The sequence below is a fragment of the Humulus lupulus genome, chromosome 7 (assembly GCF_963169125.1).
Source record: "Humulus lupulus chromosome 7, drHumLupu1.1, whole genome shotgun sequence".
NCBI classification, from domain to species: Eukaryota; Viridiplantae; Streptophyta; class Magnoliopsida; order Rosales; family Cannabaceae; genus Humulus; species Humulus lupulus.
In genome coordinates this window covers 1,731,049-1,750,321 of record NC_084799.1, presented here as the reverse complement: position 1 = coordinate 1,750,321, position 19,273 = coordinate 1,731,049, and the positions used below count along the sequence as shown (strand labels likewise).

At 30.0% G+C, this 19,273-nt stretch overlaps 2 protein-coding genes across 3 annotated transcripts; one reads left to right on the top strand and one right to left on the bottom strand.

Moving 5' to 3' along the window:
• Window positions 1-7,503: 7,503 nt before the first annotated feature.
• Window positions 7,504-9,804, bottom strand: LOC133790241 (small ribosomal subunit protein uS2-like). Of its 2 annotated transcripts, none has more exons than XM_062227798.1 (5): window positions 9,564-9,804; window positions 8,669-8,931; window positions 8,383-8,580; window positions 8,058-8,277; window positions 7,504-7,798 (listed from the first exon to the last, which is right to left on the bottom strand). In XM_062227798.1, the coding sequence occupies exons 1-5, from the start codon at window positions 9,709-9,711 to the stop codon at window positions 7,710-7,712; spliced, it is 918 nt and encodes a 305-aa protein (XP_062083782.1). In that variant the 5' UTR covers window positions 9,712-9,804; the 3' UTR covers window positions 7,504-7,709. The 2 variants fall into 2 exon arrangements, with proteins under 2 accessions (XP_062083782.1, XP_062083783.1); XM_062227799.1 differs by having other exon boundaries at window positions 7,504-7,792.
• A 4,430-nt stretch (window positions 9,805-14,234) lies between these two features.
• LOC133789592 (uncharacterized mitochondrial protein AtMg00810-like) lies at window positions 14,235-15,515 on the top strand. Its single transcript, XM_062227390.1, has one exon. The coding sequence runs from the start codon at window positions 14,235-14,237 to the stop codon at window positions 15,513-15,515; it is 1,281 nt and encodes a 426-aa protein (XP_062083374.1).
• Window positions 15,516-19,273: the final 3,758 nt, after the last annotated feature.

Here is a 19,273-nt window from a genome sequence, read left to right as displayed (position 1 = left end):
CATTATTATTTTTTATTAAGGTAATAGATATAATCCCTATAGTTGTAAGGTAGATTTATTCAATTATATATATATTATATATATATATACTAGATACAAGCAAAGTGCAATATGCCCGTTTGCTTAGTTTTATTTATAGAATTTATTAATTATTTTTATTAAATTTATATTAATGTCAAATAAATTTTGAAATAAAAATTATATTTTAATTAAATAATTTATTTATTTTGTTTAAGTTTATGTTTGTTCTAGTTTATGAATTTAGGAGTGACAACAAGAGATTATATATTATATGTTTAATGTAATATTAAATATTATACGTGAATTTTAAATTTAAGTTTCTTGCTAGTTTTTTTTTTTTTTTAAATAATAATTTATTGATAATTCACAGTAAATTATATTATATGTTTAATATGATATTAATCTAATAAGTGAGTTTAAGTTATAAAACATATGATTTTATTATTTTTAAATAATTATTATTGTAAAACATCTCAAAAATATCATATTTTAATTTGTTTAATTATTTATTATTTTTAAATAATTATTATTGTAAAATATCTAAAAAATATCTTATTTTTAATTTATTTAGTTATTAATTATTTTTAAATAACTATCATTGTAAAATATCTCAAAAATATCCTATTTTAATTTTTTTAATCATTTATGTTATTTTATTTAAGTTTAAGTGTTTAGAAACTACCGTTAAATATAAGAATATTCTGTTAAATATAAGAATATTCCGTTAAAATTAACCTTAAAAAAATAAAACAACCATTAAAACCAAGAATTTCCGTTATCTATACACTTATTATATAGAAGAGATATAAACATATATACAGAGATAGATTTTACCCACACATCATCTTTTTTTTTTTTTTTACTGGTACACTCCTTTTCAATTTTCGATGTTAGGATGATTTTCAACGCGATTTTTTTTATGATTGTGTATTTATATAATCATTTATAGTATTCTGCAAATTTTTCAAAAAATTATGAATAATATGTAGTGTCGAAAATGAAGTTTAAATAATTTGTTATACGCGTGGGTATTTTTTTAATGTACGTGGAATATAACCTATTTAAATTTTATTTTCGACACTGAATTTTTTAAAAAAATATTAAAGAGTGACAGAACACTCTAAATAATTACAATATACACGATCACACAAATACAAAATAAAAATCGTGCTAAAAATACCGAAAACTAAAAAAAGTGTTTCGGTACACCCAAAAATAAGAGGCACAAGATAAAATCCCTATACATACCTATAAAACCTATAGTAATGGACTCAAAGATTAAAGGGTATTCCTAGAATTCCAAGTTGAAAGTTTTAGTAATCATAATATTATGTGTGCATGTGGGAGGCTCCACTAAAGTATTCATTTGTATTTTGGATAATATATTATATTGAACATTTTTTATATATTATATCTCTTCTATATAATAAATGTATAGATAACGAAAATTACTGGTTTTAACGATATATTTTTTTTTTAATGTTAACTTTAACAGAATATTCTTATATTTAACATAATATTTTTATATTTAACGGTAGTTTGTAAACACTTAAACTTAAATAAAATAAAATAAATAATTAAAAAAATTTAAATAAAATATTATTTTTTAGATATTTTACAATGATAATTATCTAAAAATAATAAATAATTAAACAAATTAAAATAGGATATTTTTGAAATGTTTTACAATGATAATTATTTAAAATAATAAATAATTAAACAAATTAAAATAAGATATTTTTGAGATATTTTACAATGATAATTATATAAAAATAATAAAATAATACGTTTTATAACTTAAATAAAATTTAATTAAATTAAAACTCACTTATTAAAAATAATAAATAATTAAACAAATTAAAATATGATATTTTTAAGATATTTTACAATAATAATAATTTTAAAGTAGTAAATAATTAAACAAATTAAAATATGATTTTTTTTAGATATTTTTGATATTATCTAGTATATATATATATATATATATATATATATATATGCATGCCCACTAACAACAATAAGAAACAATACTTTGAGTTTTGAGCACAGATATTATATATATTACCAATTTTCTTGCTAGGAAAACCATAATAAAAACGACGTAATTACAAAATTGAATATAAAATTTGCATCTATAATGACTAATTATAGAGATTTTTCTTTTTAAAATTCTGTAAATATTTTTTTTTTAATTTTAAACATTATATTTGGATGCCAACAGCATATATTTTAAACATATATCACACAATTAATACATATGTGCAAAAATAATCAAGTACTCAAATTGTGATATTATTTCATTAACGTTTTTTTTTAAGTTATTAATGAAGTTAAAAAACTAATGTCGATATTAATAATTCACAATTATTTTATAAAAAAGAGGTATAAATGAATTAGAAAAAAAATATGGTATTAGTGTAAATATTTTCAAAAACATGTATTAGAACTACAAAATCTGGGCCATCCAATGGACCTTAAAATGGACTTTAATGGGCTATACCCTAACTTACCAAATTGCCATTCAAATAAACGACATTAATTTGGTTGTAATAGCTTTTGCCCTTAAAAAAAATTTCTAAAAAAGAAAGGAAAAAAAAAGGTTATAGGCAATAAATCCACTTATGTAATAATTTGTTATGTGTTCATTTAACATATTTTTATATATTAAAATTGCTTATCTAACAATTTCTTTGTTTAACAGTTTTATATTTTTATTCTACCAAAATATAAATTAACAACTAATTAAAAACTATGGTAGACTAGATGTTTAATATTCATATTAATATAATTATTAAATATCGCATTATATATTATTATAATACTAATGTTTTATAACTTTTTATTAGAATTTTTGGTGAGCCAAAAAATGAGGTTATATATATTTTCATTTGATTTCCTTTCCTTTCTTTAAAAAAATAAATAAATATTAAAATAAAATAAATTATGGGAAAAAAATCCCCACATTCAATGAAGTTGCCATAAATATTAAAATGATAATAAAAACTGAATTGCCATAATATTTATAAAAATTTGGTATAAAATTTGTGCAATAGTGTAATTAAAAATCATCTATTATTATAATATATCAGTACAATCACAAATTGTATATATATTTGTAAAATTAAAATAGCCATTTAATATGCATTCATTGGGGTAAAATATTTATATATATATAATTGATACTATTATAATAAGAAATATTAAGGAGATATTTTTTCTTAATTTGTATTTAGTGTCTCTATTATAAGAATTTCATTTATCTCAAAATTAAGCTGATGAAAACAAAACGAAGAAGATGTTTTTGGTGATGGGAGCGGTGAGAGTCATTGGTGTTCTGCTTAAGGCCACTGTGACTTCCATCAAAACTGGTGCTCTCTTCTTCTTCTTCTTTAGAAAATCTATAAAATAAATTTCTTTAGAATAAAAAAATGGACTATAATATATGATGAGAATGAATTAGTTCTTATTTATTTATTTAATTTTTTTTTTATTCAGATGAGGTAGCAACTGGTACACACAGAAAGCCAAATATCAGTTACTATTATTGCATTACTTTCCAAAGCCTGAGAAAGTACTTGACCACCCTCATAGGTTTAAGGTCAGAAACTATATAATTATTATATATTTTGGGTAAGACTACGGTGTTGATAGTGTTTTTGTTAATACTGGTGTTAACAAAAGTTGGTTTCGGCACGTGGATAGTTATAAATTCTATTTTTTCAATATCACAGTGTATATTGTAGTCATTTAAAACTTCTCACAAATTTTCAAGAAATTCTGAATAATTTACGGTGCCGAAAACAAAGTTCAAACAGCTTGTTGAACTCGTGCACTCAAAACCAGGCACGCGTGGAAAATTCGACTGTTTAAACCTTATTTTCGTAAATCATTCAGAATTTTTTAAAAATTTGTAGGATGTTAGAAATAACTACAATATACACTGTGATATTAAAAAATTAGAATTTATAACTATCAATATGCCGAAACCAGCTTTTGTTAATACCGATATTGAGAAAATACTGTCAACACCGTAGGTTTACCCTATATATTACTAGTCTAGTCTAGTTTCATATGATTATACATTTCTATAAGACATATTTGTGTGACTAACATACTAAAATGTAATGTATTGCTATTGATGCAATTAAGTGACGGGTCTCATATTCATTTATACCAATACCGATATATATTGTTGAGCATCTTAAGATGTTATTGTTCGATCTCTTCTCGACCAATAAAAAAGCTTTGTTTGGTGATGCACAGGGCGGTGTGTGGTGTAGAGAATGATCAAAATGGTATTATTCACCACTACCCTTCTCAGTGTTAATTTGTTTATTTTTTAATTAAAAAATAAGAATAAGTTGTTTCTTTTTTTCTAAGAGCTCTCTCTGTTTGATATTTTTATTTTTGTTTTTATGTTATATTCTTAGCATTTAGTTTTTTATTCCCTGGCTGTTTTGTTTTTTAAGTTTATTTCTAGACTTATTTACAACAAAAATTGCCAATCCTTTTTTTTTTTTGTATTTATGTCTCCAACATCAAATATTTTACATTTAGATATCAAATCTCTAAAAAAATTAGCATCGTGTGTTATTTTAACTTTTTCATCTAATTTTTCTTGCTTTAAAAATTAGGATTTGTGGCAAAAACTTCAACTTAAATATCATTTTTGAATTGGTCCTAACTTTATATTAGACATTAATTTATTTTATATATAAAATCTAAGCAATCATAATAATAATAATAATAATAATATTTATTCAAAATAATAATAATAATAAATAATTCAATAAAAATAACAATTATAACGTAATTCTTATGATTATTTATTGTGAATTAATATATATATTAATAATTTTATCTTTAATTTTTTTTTGAAGAATTTATAATATAATTATTGAAATTGTCATAAATTTTAATAACTACTACTTAGTGGAACTCTGCTAAAAATACATATTAAAATAATAAATTTTAATTATTGTTTAGATATTAATAAACTTCATATATTTATGAATTAAAAATAATAATTATATTGTATATTTTTTTCATTAAATTTGTATTATTTCTTATAATTGCTTTAATTTGATTTTGCTCACCTCATAGGCCAAAAAGTGTGTTCTAAGAGTCGAATCATGCCCAAGGGTGATATAGAAATCATTCATTATAAATTCTTAAGTCCGATAAGAAACCAAAAACAAACTAGTAAGTATCACAGTTTAATTTATATACACTTACTTTATTTAAAGTCTAAAATTTAACTATTTTTATTTTATTTTAGCTTATTGCACTGTGTTCGCCATAGTTGCATGCATTGAGGCTTTAAGAGCACAATTTTATGGTATCAAAGAAATGTTATCGATACAATTTTTGATTGATTACTGCTATGACATAAACAAAAAAGATAAAGGAGCTCGTTATTGCGAAATGATACTTGATTTCATCCTAAAATATGGAATGCGTACTGAATCTGATTATCCATACGTAGGAAAAATTAATTTTCCTCCTCCCAAAAAGGTATTTTATTTTATGTATATCATATAATTATAATTATAATAAACTATGATAATACTAATATATGCTCTCTTTTTTTAGGATGGAATGAATAAAAGAATATTTCCCACCAATGGGTATACCAAGTTAGTGAAAGAAAAGGACATCAAGCGTTGGCTTAATATAGCTCCAATGTTGATAAATGTTGAAGTAGATAATTATTTCGATACTTGGGTAAGAAACACATTAATTTAAACACATTAGTTAGATTCATACAACATATATTGAATCTAACCTGTTTTTTTTAATGATGTTTATTAAGGATATTTATTGTCCAAAAAAGAAATTGCATAATGCGCATAGAAGACATCATGTTATGGTACTCATCGGATGTGGAAAACAAGACCGTCCTTATTGGCTTTGCCAAAACTCACATGGGGAGAATTATGGCAAAAAAGGCTTCGAAAGATTATTAATTAGCGATGAAGAGAATCCCATTAAAGCATTTTTTTTACATCTTTCAAAAGTTAATTACAAACCTATTTTAAAGTAGGGTTTATACATTTTTAGACTTTGTGTTTTGTCTTATTACTTGTTTGGACCCTGTGTTTTGACAAATTATTTTTTGGACCCTATATTTTCTATAATAGTTCAAATAGATCCCCAAACTCGATTTTGATCAAAGTTTGTTTAACTAAAATCACAAATAATTCATCAAACTAACAATTCAGAATAAAAATATAGTCATTCTGCCTAAGAACTGTGTTGATATACTCAATTTTTTGTTCATTAAAATTAAGTTTAGGAACCTATTTGAACCATTTTACAAAATACAGGTCCAAAAAATAATTTATCAAAATACAGGGTCCAAATAGATAATGAGGCAAAACACAGAGTCTAAACCCTTTAAATTATCAACCCTTTAATTTAATTAGTAAAAAAATAAGATTATATATTATTATCATAATAATATTTTATAACATTTAACTTTATATTAATATAATTAATTATTAAATATCTAATTTTGTATTATATATTATTATAATAATTATATTTTATATCATTTAAATTTAAATTTGAATTTATATCAATATAATTAATTTTAAATATATATTTAATTAAATATTAAAAATATATATATATATATATATATAAAATATGGATTGAGTTGTTGTTGCTCTACTCGTTTTATTAGGCTAAAATGGCACGGCTTACTAACAATACCACAGTCCCAATTTTATGTTATTTAATTGGATCTTTTTTCAAAATGACATATTTTTTAAAATTATTTTACATTTTAGTCTAGTTTTAATAATTATTTGTAAAATAATTTCTCATAATTTAGACAAATATAAAAAATGTTAGACTGCTAATAAAAAAATTTAAATAGTCAAATTTTAGACAAATACCATTTTATAGATTTATCAAAAATAAATCAAATTCACTTAAAAAAAAAAAACTATTTTCACCAATTTTTCTATTTAATTTCTCTTGTGAAATTGTATGATGCATACAAAATTAACACAAATGTATGTTATTGAGAAGAATTGTATTTGAAGTAGCGTGTACGAGACAAGTATCATAACTTTGTGTGTAAATAAATAATTTATGTTAGATTTTTAAAGTACATAATTTTATTTGTGATAAAATTTAAAAACTCAATAATATTAATCAAATAAAATTAAACATTAATAAATCTTTTTCTTACAAGAAATTCTTAAAAGAGTGTAGTGAACATTTTCGTAGACTAGCAAGCAAGGCAAGCTCGCCAATGGGAAGATACCCTCACCAAACTAATATTGGTCAAACTACTTATAAATACAACAAAAATACCCTCAATTTTATAAATATTATTTAATTGACGTACAAATAAACTAAGATTAAAACCCATAATTGAAATTTAAAAAATATTTATAATTATTATAAAGGCACCGCAAATTTGAAATCATCTTAGGGAAACATAATATAGTAAAATTGTGATACTTACCAATATGATCAAAATTTGTATCTAACCTTGCCTTCTTCCAATTCAAAAACTCGAAAAACATTTTAAATATCAAGTAAAAAGTAGTACAAAAACTCAACAGTCTAAAACTTGAGTGCAGACCACAACCAATAATTCACATACATAAAATCTCTAACTTAAACTATGGTTTGCAATGATGTTGGGATAGAAGATTTGGAAGGCAGCAGAGATCTCATTCCCAGCCAGTAGGAGCAGTTTCGGGGGCTAATTGAGCAGGTGGAACTGCAACATCCCATCCTTCGGCAGCCAAAGGTACTGCAGCTAATAAAAATAGGCACATACATAAAAGGAGTTAAAAAACCAACAAACACTTGAGAGGCAAACTAATACAAAAAAGTGTTGTTATTTGGTACCATAATATGTCCAACACCACATAACGTGACACCCTATAATTGGTTAGCAATACCCCATAATGGGTATGTAACCTCCTTGTGGTGGTACCCGATATTAGTTACCACTGGTACCCCTTAGCAATACTCGAAAAGCCGTTGGGGAAGTAAATAAATGACAGTATACTAACCTGCTTCGGTAGTCCAGCCCACAGCAGGAACGGCTGGAATAGCACCTGCGGCTTCAGCGGGCCAAGGAGCATCAGCCATTTGGGTAGGCCATTGTTCAGCAGAAAGGCCAGCAATGCCAGAAGTTGCGTAATCGGTAACTCCATAGTCTGCACCGACAATGGCTTCTTCTTCGTCTTCTTGTTTAGCCTCCTCGGGCTCCCTATAGAAGAACAGATCTACCTGCAAATGGAAAAAAGAATAATCCAAAGCAAATATGTTTAGAAAGGCATGGCTTGAGTTAACTTTTGAGCTTAAACTTATTAACTAGTGATGTTTAGTCTTTACCATCACATCCCATTTGTGCCCTGCACGAATTGTGCCACGCATCTCCAAAACCATCCTTGCCAAAAGCCAAAAGAGGCACCCAATGCTGTGTTTCCCCTTGTTATTGGCAGGGATACCAATGTCAACATACCTCATTGGCGAATCGGTGTCACAAAAAGCAATGGTAGGGATGTTACCAAGAGCAGCTTCCTTGATGGGCTGCAGGAAAGTTATGTTAAAACATTCTGAATTATCCGTTATAAAATAAAGATGAACAAAGTGCTATTCGGACTGTAGTAATAATCACCTGGTGATCTGTTCTTGGGTCGGTAAGAATTAGGAGACGAGGCTCGTTGAAAGAGGTCTGCAGCTGATTAGTGAAGGTACCAGGAGTATGCCTTCCAGCAATGGCATGAGCACCGGTGTACTGAGCAAACTTAAGTACTGCTCTTTGACCATAAGGCCTTGCAGACTGGACAATCATGTCCTGGGGGTTCTCTATAGCAACAATAACCCTGGCTGCAAGCTGGAGCTTTTCCCAAGTCTTACCGAGGTTGATAATGTAAATCCCTAAATGCATAAGACACAGGGTTTTTGTCAAAAGTGGGAAACTATAGTGTTAGTGTTCTCCCTTAACTAGCTTTAGCTTAAATAAAAAGCATTATAAACACCTTCACTCATCCATAACAATCAACATTATAAAAATGGAGAATGAAAGCAATTACAGGATTTCCCAAACGCAAAATTTCAATAAGTTCCCCAAGTCAGAATCTGTAGTGTTCTATCTTAACTAGCTTTAGCTAAAAAAAACATTATAAACACCTTCACTCATCCATCACAATGGATTACAACTTTAAAAAAATGTAAAGAAATATACAAAATGAGAGCAATTACAGAATTTCCCAAACGCAAAATTTCAATAAGTTCCCTAACACAGATTCCATGATGTTATCCAAGGGAAACAAATCCAATAAAACTGAACAGAATACCTCAAAACTATACTGAAAATGAAACAAAAGAAGCACAGTGCAAATCCATTTGCGAAGATAAACAACAAAACGTAGACTCTACTATAATGCATTATCAAAATAAAGGATTCATTTTCTCCGAATTTCTTTCCAAATACTTCTCAGCGGCTTAATCATGAAACAAAATCAACGGAAAAAAAATGAAAATAAATATGAATCCTAAGGGAGAAATACCGTCGTTTCTGCGCTTGAAGACATAACGTTCCATCTGAAAATCGCAGTTCTTGGTGCCGAGGTGGACTTCGGCAGCCAACATCATTTGAATGTCAGCTTCTTTTTGAGAGAGCTGACGCGGCGGGGCAGTGGCGTTTCCGGTGGCCATGGTTGAAGCTGAGAATCAGTGATGGAGGAAGAGAGAGAGCACGAACGATTTCGCTTGAGCTTTTCAGATGCTCGTTTTTAAAGTATGTTATATATATGAGCCTCTGTAACAAAACCCTAGCCACCCTTCTATCCTTTAAACCATTTCTTTAATTTTATTTTATTATGGAGATTATGTTCTATATTAAATCAAAAATATAAATTTTGTCAAAAAAAAAAAACATAAATATAAAAGTTAATAGGTAAAAACAAATTGTAATGCAACCTTCTCTAGTTTCATTTAGAAAATATATTATTTTATTTTTTATTATATTTTTTTAACTGTTATATAAATTTTAAATAAATAAATAATATCATATATTATAAAATAATAGCGTAAACATATATATTTTTTTAAATTAAACTAAAATATTGTTCGTGGTTTCAAAAAATGAATAATTTGATAGTTTTCTCTTTTTTTTTGAACAAAAACTAAAAAATTATAAAACCAAAAATTCTTTAGATACACTTTTTTTTATCTATGTTTTTATATAAAAAATTTGTATTTAACAATTTTTATTAATTTTAACCCTTTTTATAACTTGTAATAAAATATTACAAATATTTAATAGAATATATATTTAAAACAAATTAAAAATAATTATTAATTAATTATATTAATATAAATTTATATATTATAAAATATCATTATTATTATAATTGTTTATGTAGTTTTTTAGAAACTAAAATTATGAAAGATAAAAGAGCTAAAAAGAAAGGATTTAAGATATGCAAGCAAGGTTTTTACTGGGTTGGGGTATTAATAAGCCTTAGTCCACGAGTCTGTTATATTAGAGCTTAGAGAGTTTTTGACAATGGAACTTTCTACAAATTTGAGCAGGGTAATTGTTTACAAGAGAAAATCTGGAATCCCTGCTACAGTACACAACTAGTCCTAGCGATGCGCTTGAGCCGGACTAATCCTGGCCTAATAAGATTGCTCAGCTTTAGCTGGATCTGCATTGCCTAAAAAAACTGGAGGTTGTTGTTTTCTGAACCTTTCATAAAGAGGTTCTCACTTACTTCCAGCCTCTGGCAGCTGCTCAACTATTGGCACCGTTACGGGTGGTGCCTCTGGTAGAATGTTCCCTGCAATAACTTTTTTTTGTCTCAGGAGGCAGATTTCTTCTTCCTGCCTCATAACTCTTGCTTGCAAATCAGCAAACAACTACTGCCAGTTATTAGGAGCTGGCTGAGGAATCTAACTCTGGTCATTCTCTTGACCCTGTCTATTATTATGGCCCTGATCATCCTGGCCAGTTCATGAATTTATTTGTCTTGGAAGCATATTATCAACTTATACTGTGTTGAAATAATCAATACGGCCAGTTAGGCAGTGATAACTAAACCTCTTGCCGCCTCACGGTCCAAGATCAAGCAAATATTCATCCATGTTCCACAATCATACAGGTAAACATATTGATTCATGATCATAACATTTAGCACTTAGCAATTAACCATTATCAATTAACAATGCAAATAAGCATGTTATAACAATATCAGTGCTAATAAGCACGTTCTTGCTTATCATGCAGCAGTCAAGACCCAGCCTTATTAATGTATCTAATGTAGGCAGGTAAAGCATTTATATTATATTTAAGCACTTAAACACATAACCACATAAATAGTTACCAAACCACGAGTCGAGTTTGTCTTCAATGGCGAGTGTACATGCCCAGCCAGTCTACAGGAACCCTAAACCTTGGCATACCTTGATACCAAGTTGTAATGTCCTGGTTACTCAAAGACCGTTACTATGGACTTTAAATCGTGCTTAACTCGCTAAATAAGTCATTAGGTTATAAACGTGCATCTAAGTATTATTAATAGGTCAGGGTGAAAAAATTGATCAAATTGAATGGATATATTTTATTTAAAATGTTAAACTGTACATGGGCCCATAAAAGTGTTTACAAAGTTATTTACAATCCAAAATGGTCATTACAGTATAAAAGTGACAACCTGCCTACCTAAGCAGCAAAAATAGGGTTAACCCCTAGTTCCTCTGAGAAACACCTTGGCCGTGATGGTCAAGCGGCCGCATATGTACCATTGCCACCTAAGCTCTCCACTCAAGGCTGGGTGAGATTTTCTTTCCCTTTACCTGCACCACATAACATCCGTGAGCCAAGGCTCAGCAAGAAAACTTATTACTGCATGTATACAATATCAATAAATGATCGTGTAATCATTATGAGGCTTGCAACCCTAATCAGATAGGAGACGAATAAATCTCACTCTGAATAGATGACTGATAAGTCATTCTTTGGATAGATGACTGATAAGTCTATCTCTGTATAGAAGACTGGTAAGTCTATCTCTGGGGATTTTCTCCCTAAGCCATGTGACGTTTCAGTCACCTGAGCCTTTTGACCCTGGCTCTAAGTAACTAGCCTTTAAACCAGACAAGCACTTTTAGTTTTCTTCGACCTTAAGGTCGGTCAAGCATTTAATGCTCATGTTAATTAGATCTAATCATTTCAGCCTGCGTTAAATGCATTAATGTTGTCCTTGACTCTTAAGCAAATATCATACGACCAGTGTTCAGTACCACCGCTGATCTTGACTGATAAGTCACAAGTTCACTACCAATACTAAACAACAATGTCGTTTCCTGACTAATAAATCAGTGTCATTCACAGATAAGCAAAGCTGCCAAGCATTTAATATGCAATCCATATTTACAAATAGAGCACTCAACATGCCTCATCAATAACCATGCATGTCACATATTGGGTGCAGTTTTCTTACCTATGGTTCGAGCGGGAAACAATAAAAGAACGACCATTGAGAATGATCGATCCTTAAGTCCCTTAGCTGTCACCTAATCATAACCAAATATGAATCTCATTAATAAAATAGGTAATATAAGGTTCATGTTCTAAAACCCCGCTCTCGAGACCTCGAATCGTACTAAAACGGTTAGTAGATTCTGTTAGAGTTATTATTTGAGCTGAGATTACCAATATTTGCAGCTCCTAGTGTTGATCTGTCTTCCTTTCGATTGTCTCCATCATCGTCTAGTTTTTATTTATGGCACTCTCGCCTTGGTCATGTGCAGCTTCCCGTTTAAGATTCTTAGCTTCTACAAGAACCTTAGGAGATTTGCAAGTTCATGATATTTTTTATTGTAGTGGTTGTAAACTTGCAAAATTTTATGCTTTACCTTTCAGTAAAAGTACTTCATGTTCTGTTGCACCTTTTGACTTAGTTCATTCTGATGTGTGGGGACCCTCTCCTATTGGTACAAAATGAGGGTCTAGATATTATGTCTCTTTTGTTGATGATCACACTCGATTTTGTTGGGTTTTTCTAATGAAATGTCGTTCTGATTTCTATGATATTTATTATCGTTTTCGAGCTTAGGTAAAAACTCAACATGCTTCTGTTATTAAATGTTTTAGATGTGATCAAGGTGATGAATGTACTTCAAATAAATTCTGTAATTTGCTTGCTTTAGATGGAACTGTGTATCAAACTTCTTGTACAGATACCCCTGAACAAAATGGTGTTGCTGAAAGAAAGCATAGACACATTATTGAAACTGCTCGTTCTCTTTTGTTGTCCTCATCTGTGCCTAGTCAGTTTTGGGGAGAAGCAGTTCTCACTGCAGTCAACCTTATTAATAAGATTCCATCTTCAATCACTTCAGGTTTGTCCCCTTTTGAAAAACTATATGGACATATCCCTGATTATTCTTCTTTGAGAGTCTTTGGTTCTACTTGCTTTGTTCTTCGTCCTAGTGTAGAGCGTACAAAACTGTCATCACGCTCTGCACTTTGTGTGTTCCTTGGTTATGGTGATGGCCAAAAAGGATATCGTTGTTTTGATCCAACTTCTCAAAAATTATATGTATCTCGCCATGTTGTTTTTCTTGAGCATATACCCTTCTTTTCTATTCCTGGCACTACTCACAACTTGACCAAATCAGATCTTATTCATATTGATCCTTTTTGTGAGCATACAAGTACCTCTTCTCCTCAAGTTCCTCAAATTGTGGAGTCTGAATCTTCTCTTGCTCCTATAGTCCCTTTTCCACTTCATTACTCTCGCAGGTCTCGAGCTATTGATACTGGTATTTCGCAGGCTGACATTTCTGAAACACCTCCGCCTACAGCTGTTCTAGATCCTTCTGATACTGTAGATCCTCCTCGCTATCCTCAGCGCACTCGTAAGTCTACTAAACTACCACATTTTGTTTATTCGTCTTATTCTATCCCTTTCACTTCATTTTTAGCGTCCATTCATTGTCTCTCTGAGCCTTTATCCTATAAAGAAGCAGTTACTGACCCTCTTTGGCAGCATGCTATGAATGAGGAACTTTCAGCTTTGCACAAGACAGATACTTGAGATTTGGTATCTTTACCTCCTGGTAAACATACAATTGGTTCTCATTGGGTTTATAAAATCAAGACCAAGTCTGATGGGTCTGTTGAACGCTACAAAGCTAGATTGGTAGCTAAGGGATTTTCTCAACAGTATGGTATGGATTTTGAGGAAACTTTTGCTCCTGTTGCAAAAATGACTACTGTCCGTGCTCTTATAGCAGCTGTATCTGCTCGTCAGTGGAATATATCTCAGTTGGATGTTAAGAATGCTTTCTTGAATGGCGATTTACATGAAGAGGTCTACATGGTTCCTCCTCCTGGGGTCCCTCACAATCATGGAGAAGTTTGTAAGCTTAAGAAAGCTCTGTATGGTCTCAAGCAGGCTCCTCGAGCATGGTTTGAGAAGTTCTCCAATGTTATTACTTCTCTTGGGTTTCTCTCAAGTAATCATGACTCAGCAGTATTTGTTAAGTGTACCAATGCAGGTCGTATTCTCCTTTCCTTATATGTTGATGATATGATCATTACTGGGGATGATTTAGATGGAATTGCAGTGTTAAAGTCTCAATTAGCTTCACAGTTTGAGATGAAGGATTTGGGGCCTCTTCGGTATTTTCTGGGTATTGAAGTTGCCTTCTTCCCAAAAGGCTATCTTCTTTCTCAGTCAAAATACACTTCTGACATTATTGACCGTGCTCGTCTTACAGATACAAAAGTAGTTGCCACTCCTTTTGAGCTCAATGTTCAGTATTCTCCTTCTGATGGCACTCCCTTGCATGATCCTACTTTGTATCGCACTATTGTTGGCAGTTTGGTTTATCTCACTATCACTCGCCCCGACATTGCATATGTTGTTCACATTGTTAGTCAATTTGTTGCCTCTTCTACTACTGTTCACTGGGCAGTTGTTCTTCGCATTTTGAGGTATCTTTGGGGTACTATCTTTCAAAGCCTTTTGTTTCCCTCCACTTCTTCCTTGGAGCTGCGTGCATACTCTGATGCTGATCATGGTCGTGATCCCACGAATCGGAAGTCTGTTACTGGTTTCTGTATCTTTTTGGGTGATTCTCTTATTTCTTGGAAAAGTAAGAAACAAACTGTTGTCTCCCAATCTTCCACTGAAGCAGAGTACCGCGCTATGCCATCTACTACCAAAGAAATTGTTTGGTTAAGATGGCTGCTTGTAGATATGGGTGTATGTCATTCTCAACCCACTCCTATGTATTGTGACAATCAGAGTGCCATCCAGATTGCTCACAACTCAGTTTTTCATGAACGCACCAAGCACATTGAGATTGATTGTCATTTCACTCGTCACCACCTGAAGCTTGGCACTATCACTTTGCCTTTTGTTCCTTTTGGCACTAAGTCTCATTCTATTTCTCGTTTTCAATTTCTAGTTGGCAAACTCTCGATGCTTATTGTTGCTGCATCGTGAGTTTGAGGGGGGTGTTAGAGTTATTATTTGAGGACATTTTAGTCTTTTCTTAATTATTGTTATTTTATATCTTTTGCCTTATTAGTTTTGTAACCTAGAATACTTTTCTCTCTATTTTGCAATACACTCTAGCCTCTCTTTTCTCTCTTCATCTTTTTGATATCTCTCATTTGGGTTTTATGGATTGTGTCTTTGCATAATTATCAGATTTGATCCCGAGCCTTAGGAAATGAAAACCTGCTCTTAAAACCTTTGAAAACCCATCCTGTCAAAAAAGGGAAGGGCGGGCCACGACCTGCGCCTAAGGGTCGCGACGCGCCCCCAAGACAAAAACCCCTCTGTCTGGGATACCAGGGGCGGGCCGCGACTTGACCCAGTGGGTCGCGGCGTGCCTGCTAGATACAGCCCAGGGGAGACTCTAGAATGGGTTCAAGTCGTGACTTGCATGAACTTGGTCGCGACTTGACCCTGCGAACCCAGCTCCCCTACCTTTCTCTCAATTTAAACATCAATAAAACTTCACCAAATCAATCCCAAAATCACAACCAAACATTACCCAATGGTACCATCAGTTTATCAACAAAACCCAAGCTTTGAAACACTTCAAACCACACTAAATAGCCATTTCTAAGATGAATATGATCGAGAGACTAAGGCTTCAAGCATTATAAAAATAGAGTAAAACCAGAAACTAAGGCTTAGAATCTTACCCCTGTTACAAATTAGACCTCTTTCAATTGCTGAATATGATCCTAAGCCTCCAAACCTTAACCTTCAAGCTCCAATTTCCACTTAGCTTCAAGACTTCAAACCGAGAAGGAGAGGGAGAGATGATCGAGAGAGAGAGAGAGAGAGAGAGGAACAAGCTGCTCTGTTTTGCTGCCTAAAACTCTATAGCCTTCCTAACCTTAAGCATATCCCATGGTCAAAAGACCAAAATGCCCCTAAGGTTAATTAATTCCTTTACAGCCACCCAAGGGCAAAACATTCATTTCCCGTCTATCCCGTTAATTATAATTAATGTCCACCGATTCCCGTTATTCCCAATATTCTCAAATAATAGTTAAATCATATCCCATTACTCGTTCATTCCCGGTAACGTACTAAACATCAAATTACCCCCAGACTTATCCTGAGCCTGGAAATTAATCTCGTTATGACCAATCACAAACCCTAAATGCCATTCCCTTTCTTCTTCTTTTTCTTCTCCACGACCCTTTTCTCGTACTAGCCCAAAAAATCACAATTTTTATGTCTAAGTTAATGTTTTTTGCCACCATTTCATCAATATTTCATCAAACATCAATAATTGACTTTGGGTATTTGCTAATGGTAAGTTATTTTAATGTTTTTGCCCTAATTTCTTACTTTTTTTTACTTTGAAAAAAGTAAGTGAAAATTAATAAATTTTAGTTGTTTTTTTTGTATGTTATAGGTTCAAAATAGTTTGTGCAAACTTCATACAACACTAAAGGAGTTTAGAAAATTACTTTGAAGCTTTATTTTGGTAAAAATTCAAATTTATTTTATTGTTTTTTTTTGGCCGAAAATTACGAAATAAATACATGTGATTTTTTTAAAATAATAAGATACATATTCTATTGGTTGTAAATTAGTTGTATCTGCTACAAATACTGTATATAATCTATGAAATATAGCAGGAAAAATGGAAAAAAAAATTGCAAAATTTATTTTCCCCCTACATTACTCTATTTCGATGGGCTAAAACTGCCAAGATAGGTCCCAATTTTAATCTCGGCATTGAAATTCTTAGTGGGCTTGGCCCGTCGAGATTGCACAATCTCAGCGAGCCCGACCCGTCGAAAAATGTAATTTTTTTTAGTAATGGCTGCATCCACATTCATTTTGAATTGCATATGATCAGGAGGTTTCCATATGGTGGGTCGTCTACCTCCCTCTATCAACCCCACATGTCCATCTGCATGGTCTTCAGTCAAACTAGATGCATCATTGGTAGTTCTAGCTGCCTCACGTCCACCATCCTTGCTAGTTTCGGCCGTCTTTACCATCTTGCCCTTAGGATAGTCGAGTAGAATGCATTTGGTACTTTCCTGAAATTAAAAATGAAATGTCAAACCAAACCATCCAAATAACACTATCTCAAACCTCAATATTTTCTTTATATATATATATATATATGCCTCTTTTATGTTGATCTTACCACCCCAAGTAGTATGCCTCCAACAAGCTAGTAAATGATAGTCCAAAAGAGCATGCTTAATTGTTTCTTCATTTGACCCACACCAAAAGCATCTTGGATTGGTATTTATACCCCTCTTGTTAAGCTCCGAGGGAGAAGTCCATGATACACCCTCCACATAAATATTTTAAGCCCATAAAAGCTTAAGAATTAATATCAAGGATATTTTTCTTAATTTGTATATTAAGGATTTTATTTATAAAATAATTTCATAAAATTAATCTTAGCATTATTACTTATACTATATGTTATAACGCTATAACCACAAAATGTATATTTTTGTAAAGTTATAATAGTAATAAATATATGCATTTATATATGGAGTATAAAAGGAGAGAGCTTAAAATATCTCTTAATTTCCACTAAATGCCACCGTGTATGTTGTTCGTCGACTTTTTAGCCCTAGTTTTTATAATATTTATAAATGAATTTTCTTCTAAAAAAAAAGAGAAAGAAATGAATCAATATACTTGAAAGGAAATTAAGAAATCAAGGATGAATGAGCAAAAATAATCAAGCACTCAAAGTGGGAGAAATTGCCTAAAATAACTGAGATACACATTGTTTTATATATATGCTAAATACAAGCTTAGTTTTATTTATAAAGTTTTTTAATTATTTTTAATAAATTTATATTAATTTCATATAAATTTTAAATAAATATTATATTTTAATTAAATAATTTATCTACTTTTGTTTAAGTTTATGTTTTTTTTAGTTTTTGAATTTGAGATTGACAAAAAGAGATTATATATTATATGTTTAATGTAATATTAAATATTATTCATGGATTTTAAATTTAAGTTTGTTGCTAGTTTTTTTTTAAAAGATAATTTATTGCTAATTTAATATGATATTATTCTAATAAGTGAGTTTAAGTTTAATTAAATTTTATTTAAGTTATAAAACGTATAAATTTATTGTTTTTAAATCATTATCATTATAAAATATCTAAAAAATATTATATTTTAATTTGTTTAATTATTTATTATTTTTAAATAATTATTATGGTAAAATATCTCAAAAATATTATATTTTAATTTATATTTTTAAATAATTATCGTCGTAAAATATCTCAAAAATATCTTATTTTGATTTTTTTAATTATTTATTTTATTTTATTTAAATTTAAATTTAAATAATTTTTATAAACTACCGTTAAATATTAAAATATTCTGTTAAATATAAATATTTTATTAAATTGAATATTAACAAAATAAAATACCGTTAAAACAAAAAAATTTATAAAATCTACTTATAAATAAAAAAAGGTAATTACTTGAAATGGACTTTAATGGGTTCTACCCAAAGTTACCAAATTGCCATTCAAATAATCCACATTAATTTGGTTGTAAAGGATTAATATGCACGATGTGACTACTTTTTTTTTTTTTTTAATATAATGAATTCCAATTCTGATAATTGTGATTAGTTAGACTTAGACTATATATTTTTTTCTCCACATATCATTAATCATTATTTAATATTGTTACGTGGGAAGTATAAATGCACTCTTCCGTGATAATATTGGATTAGG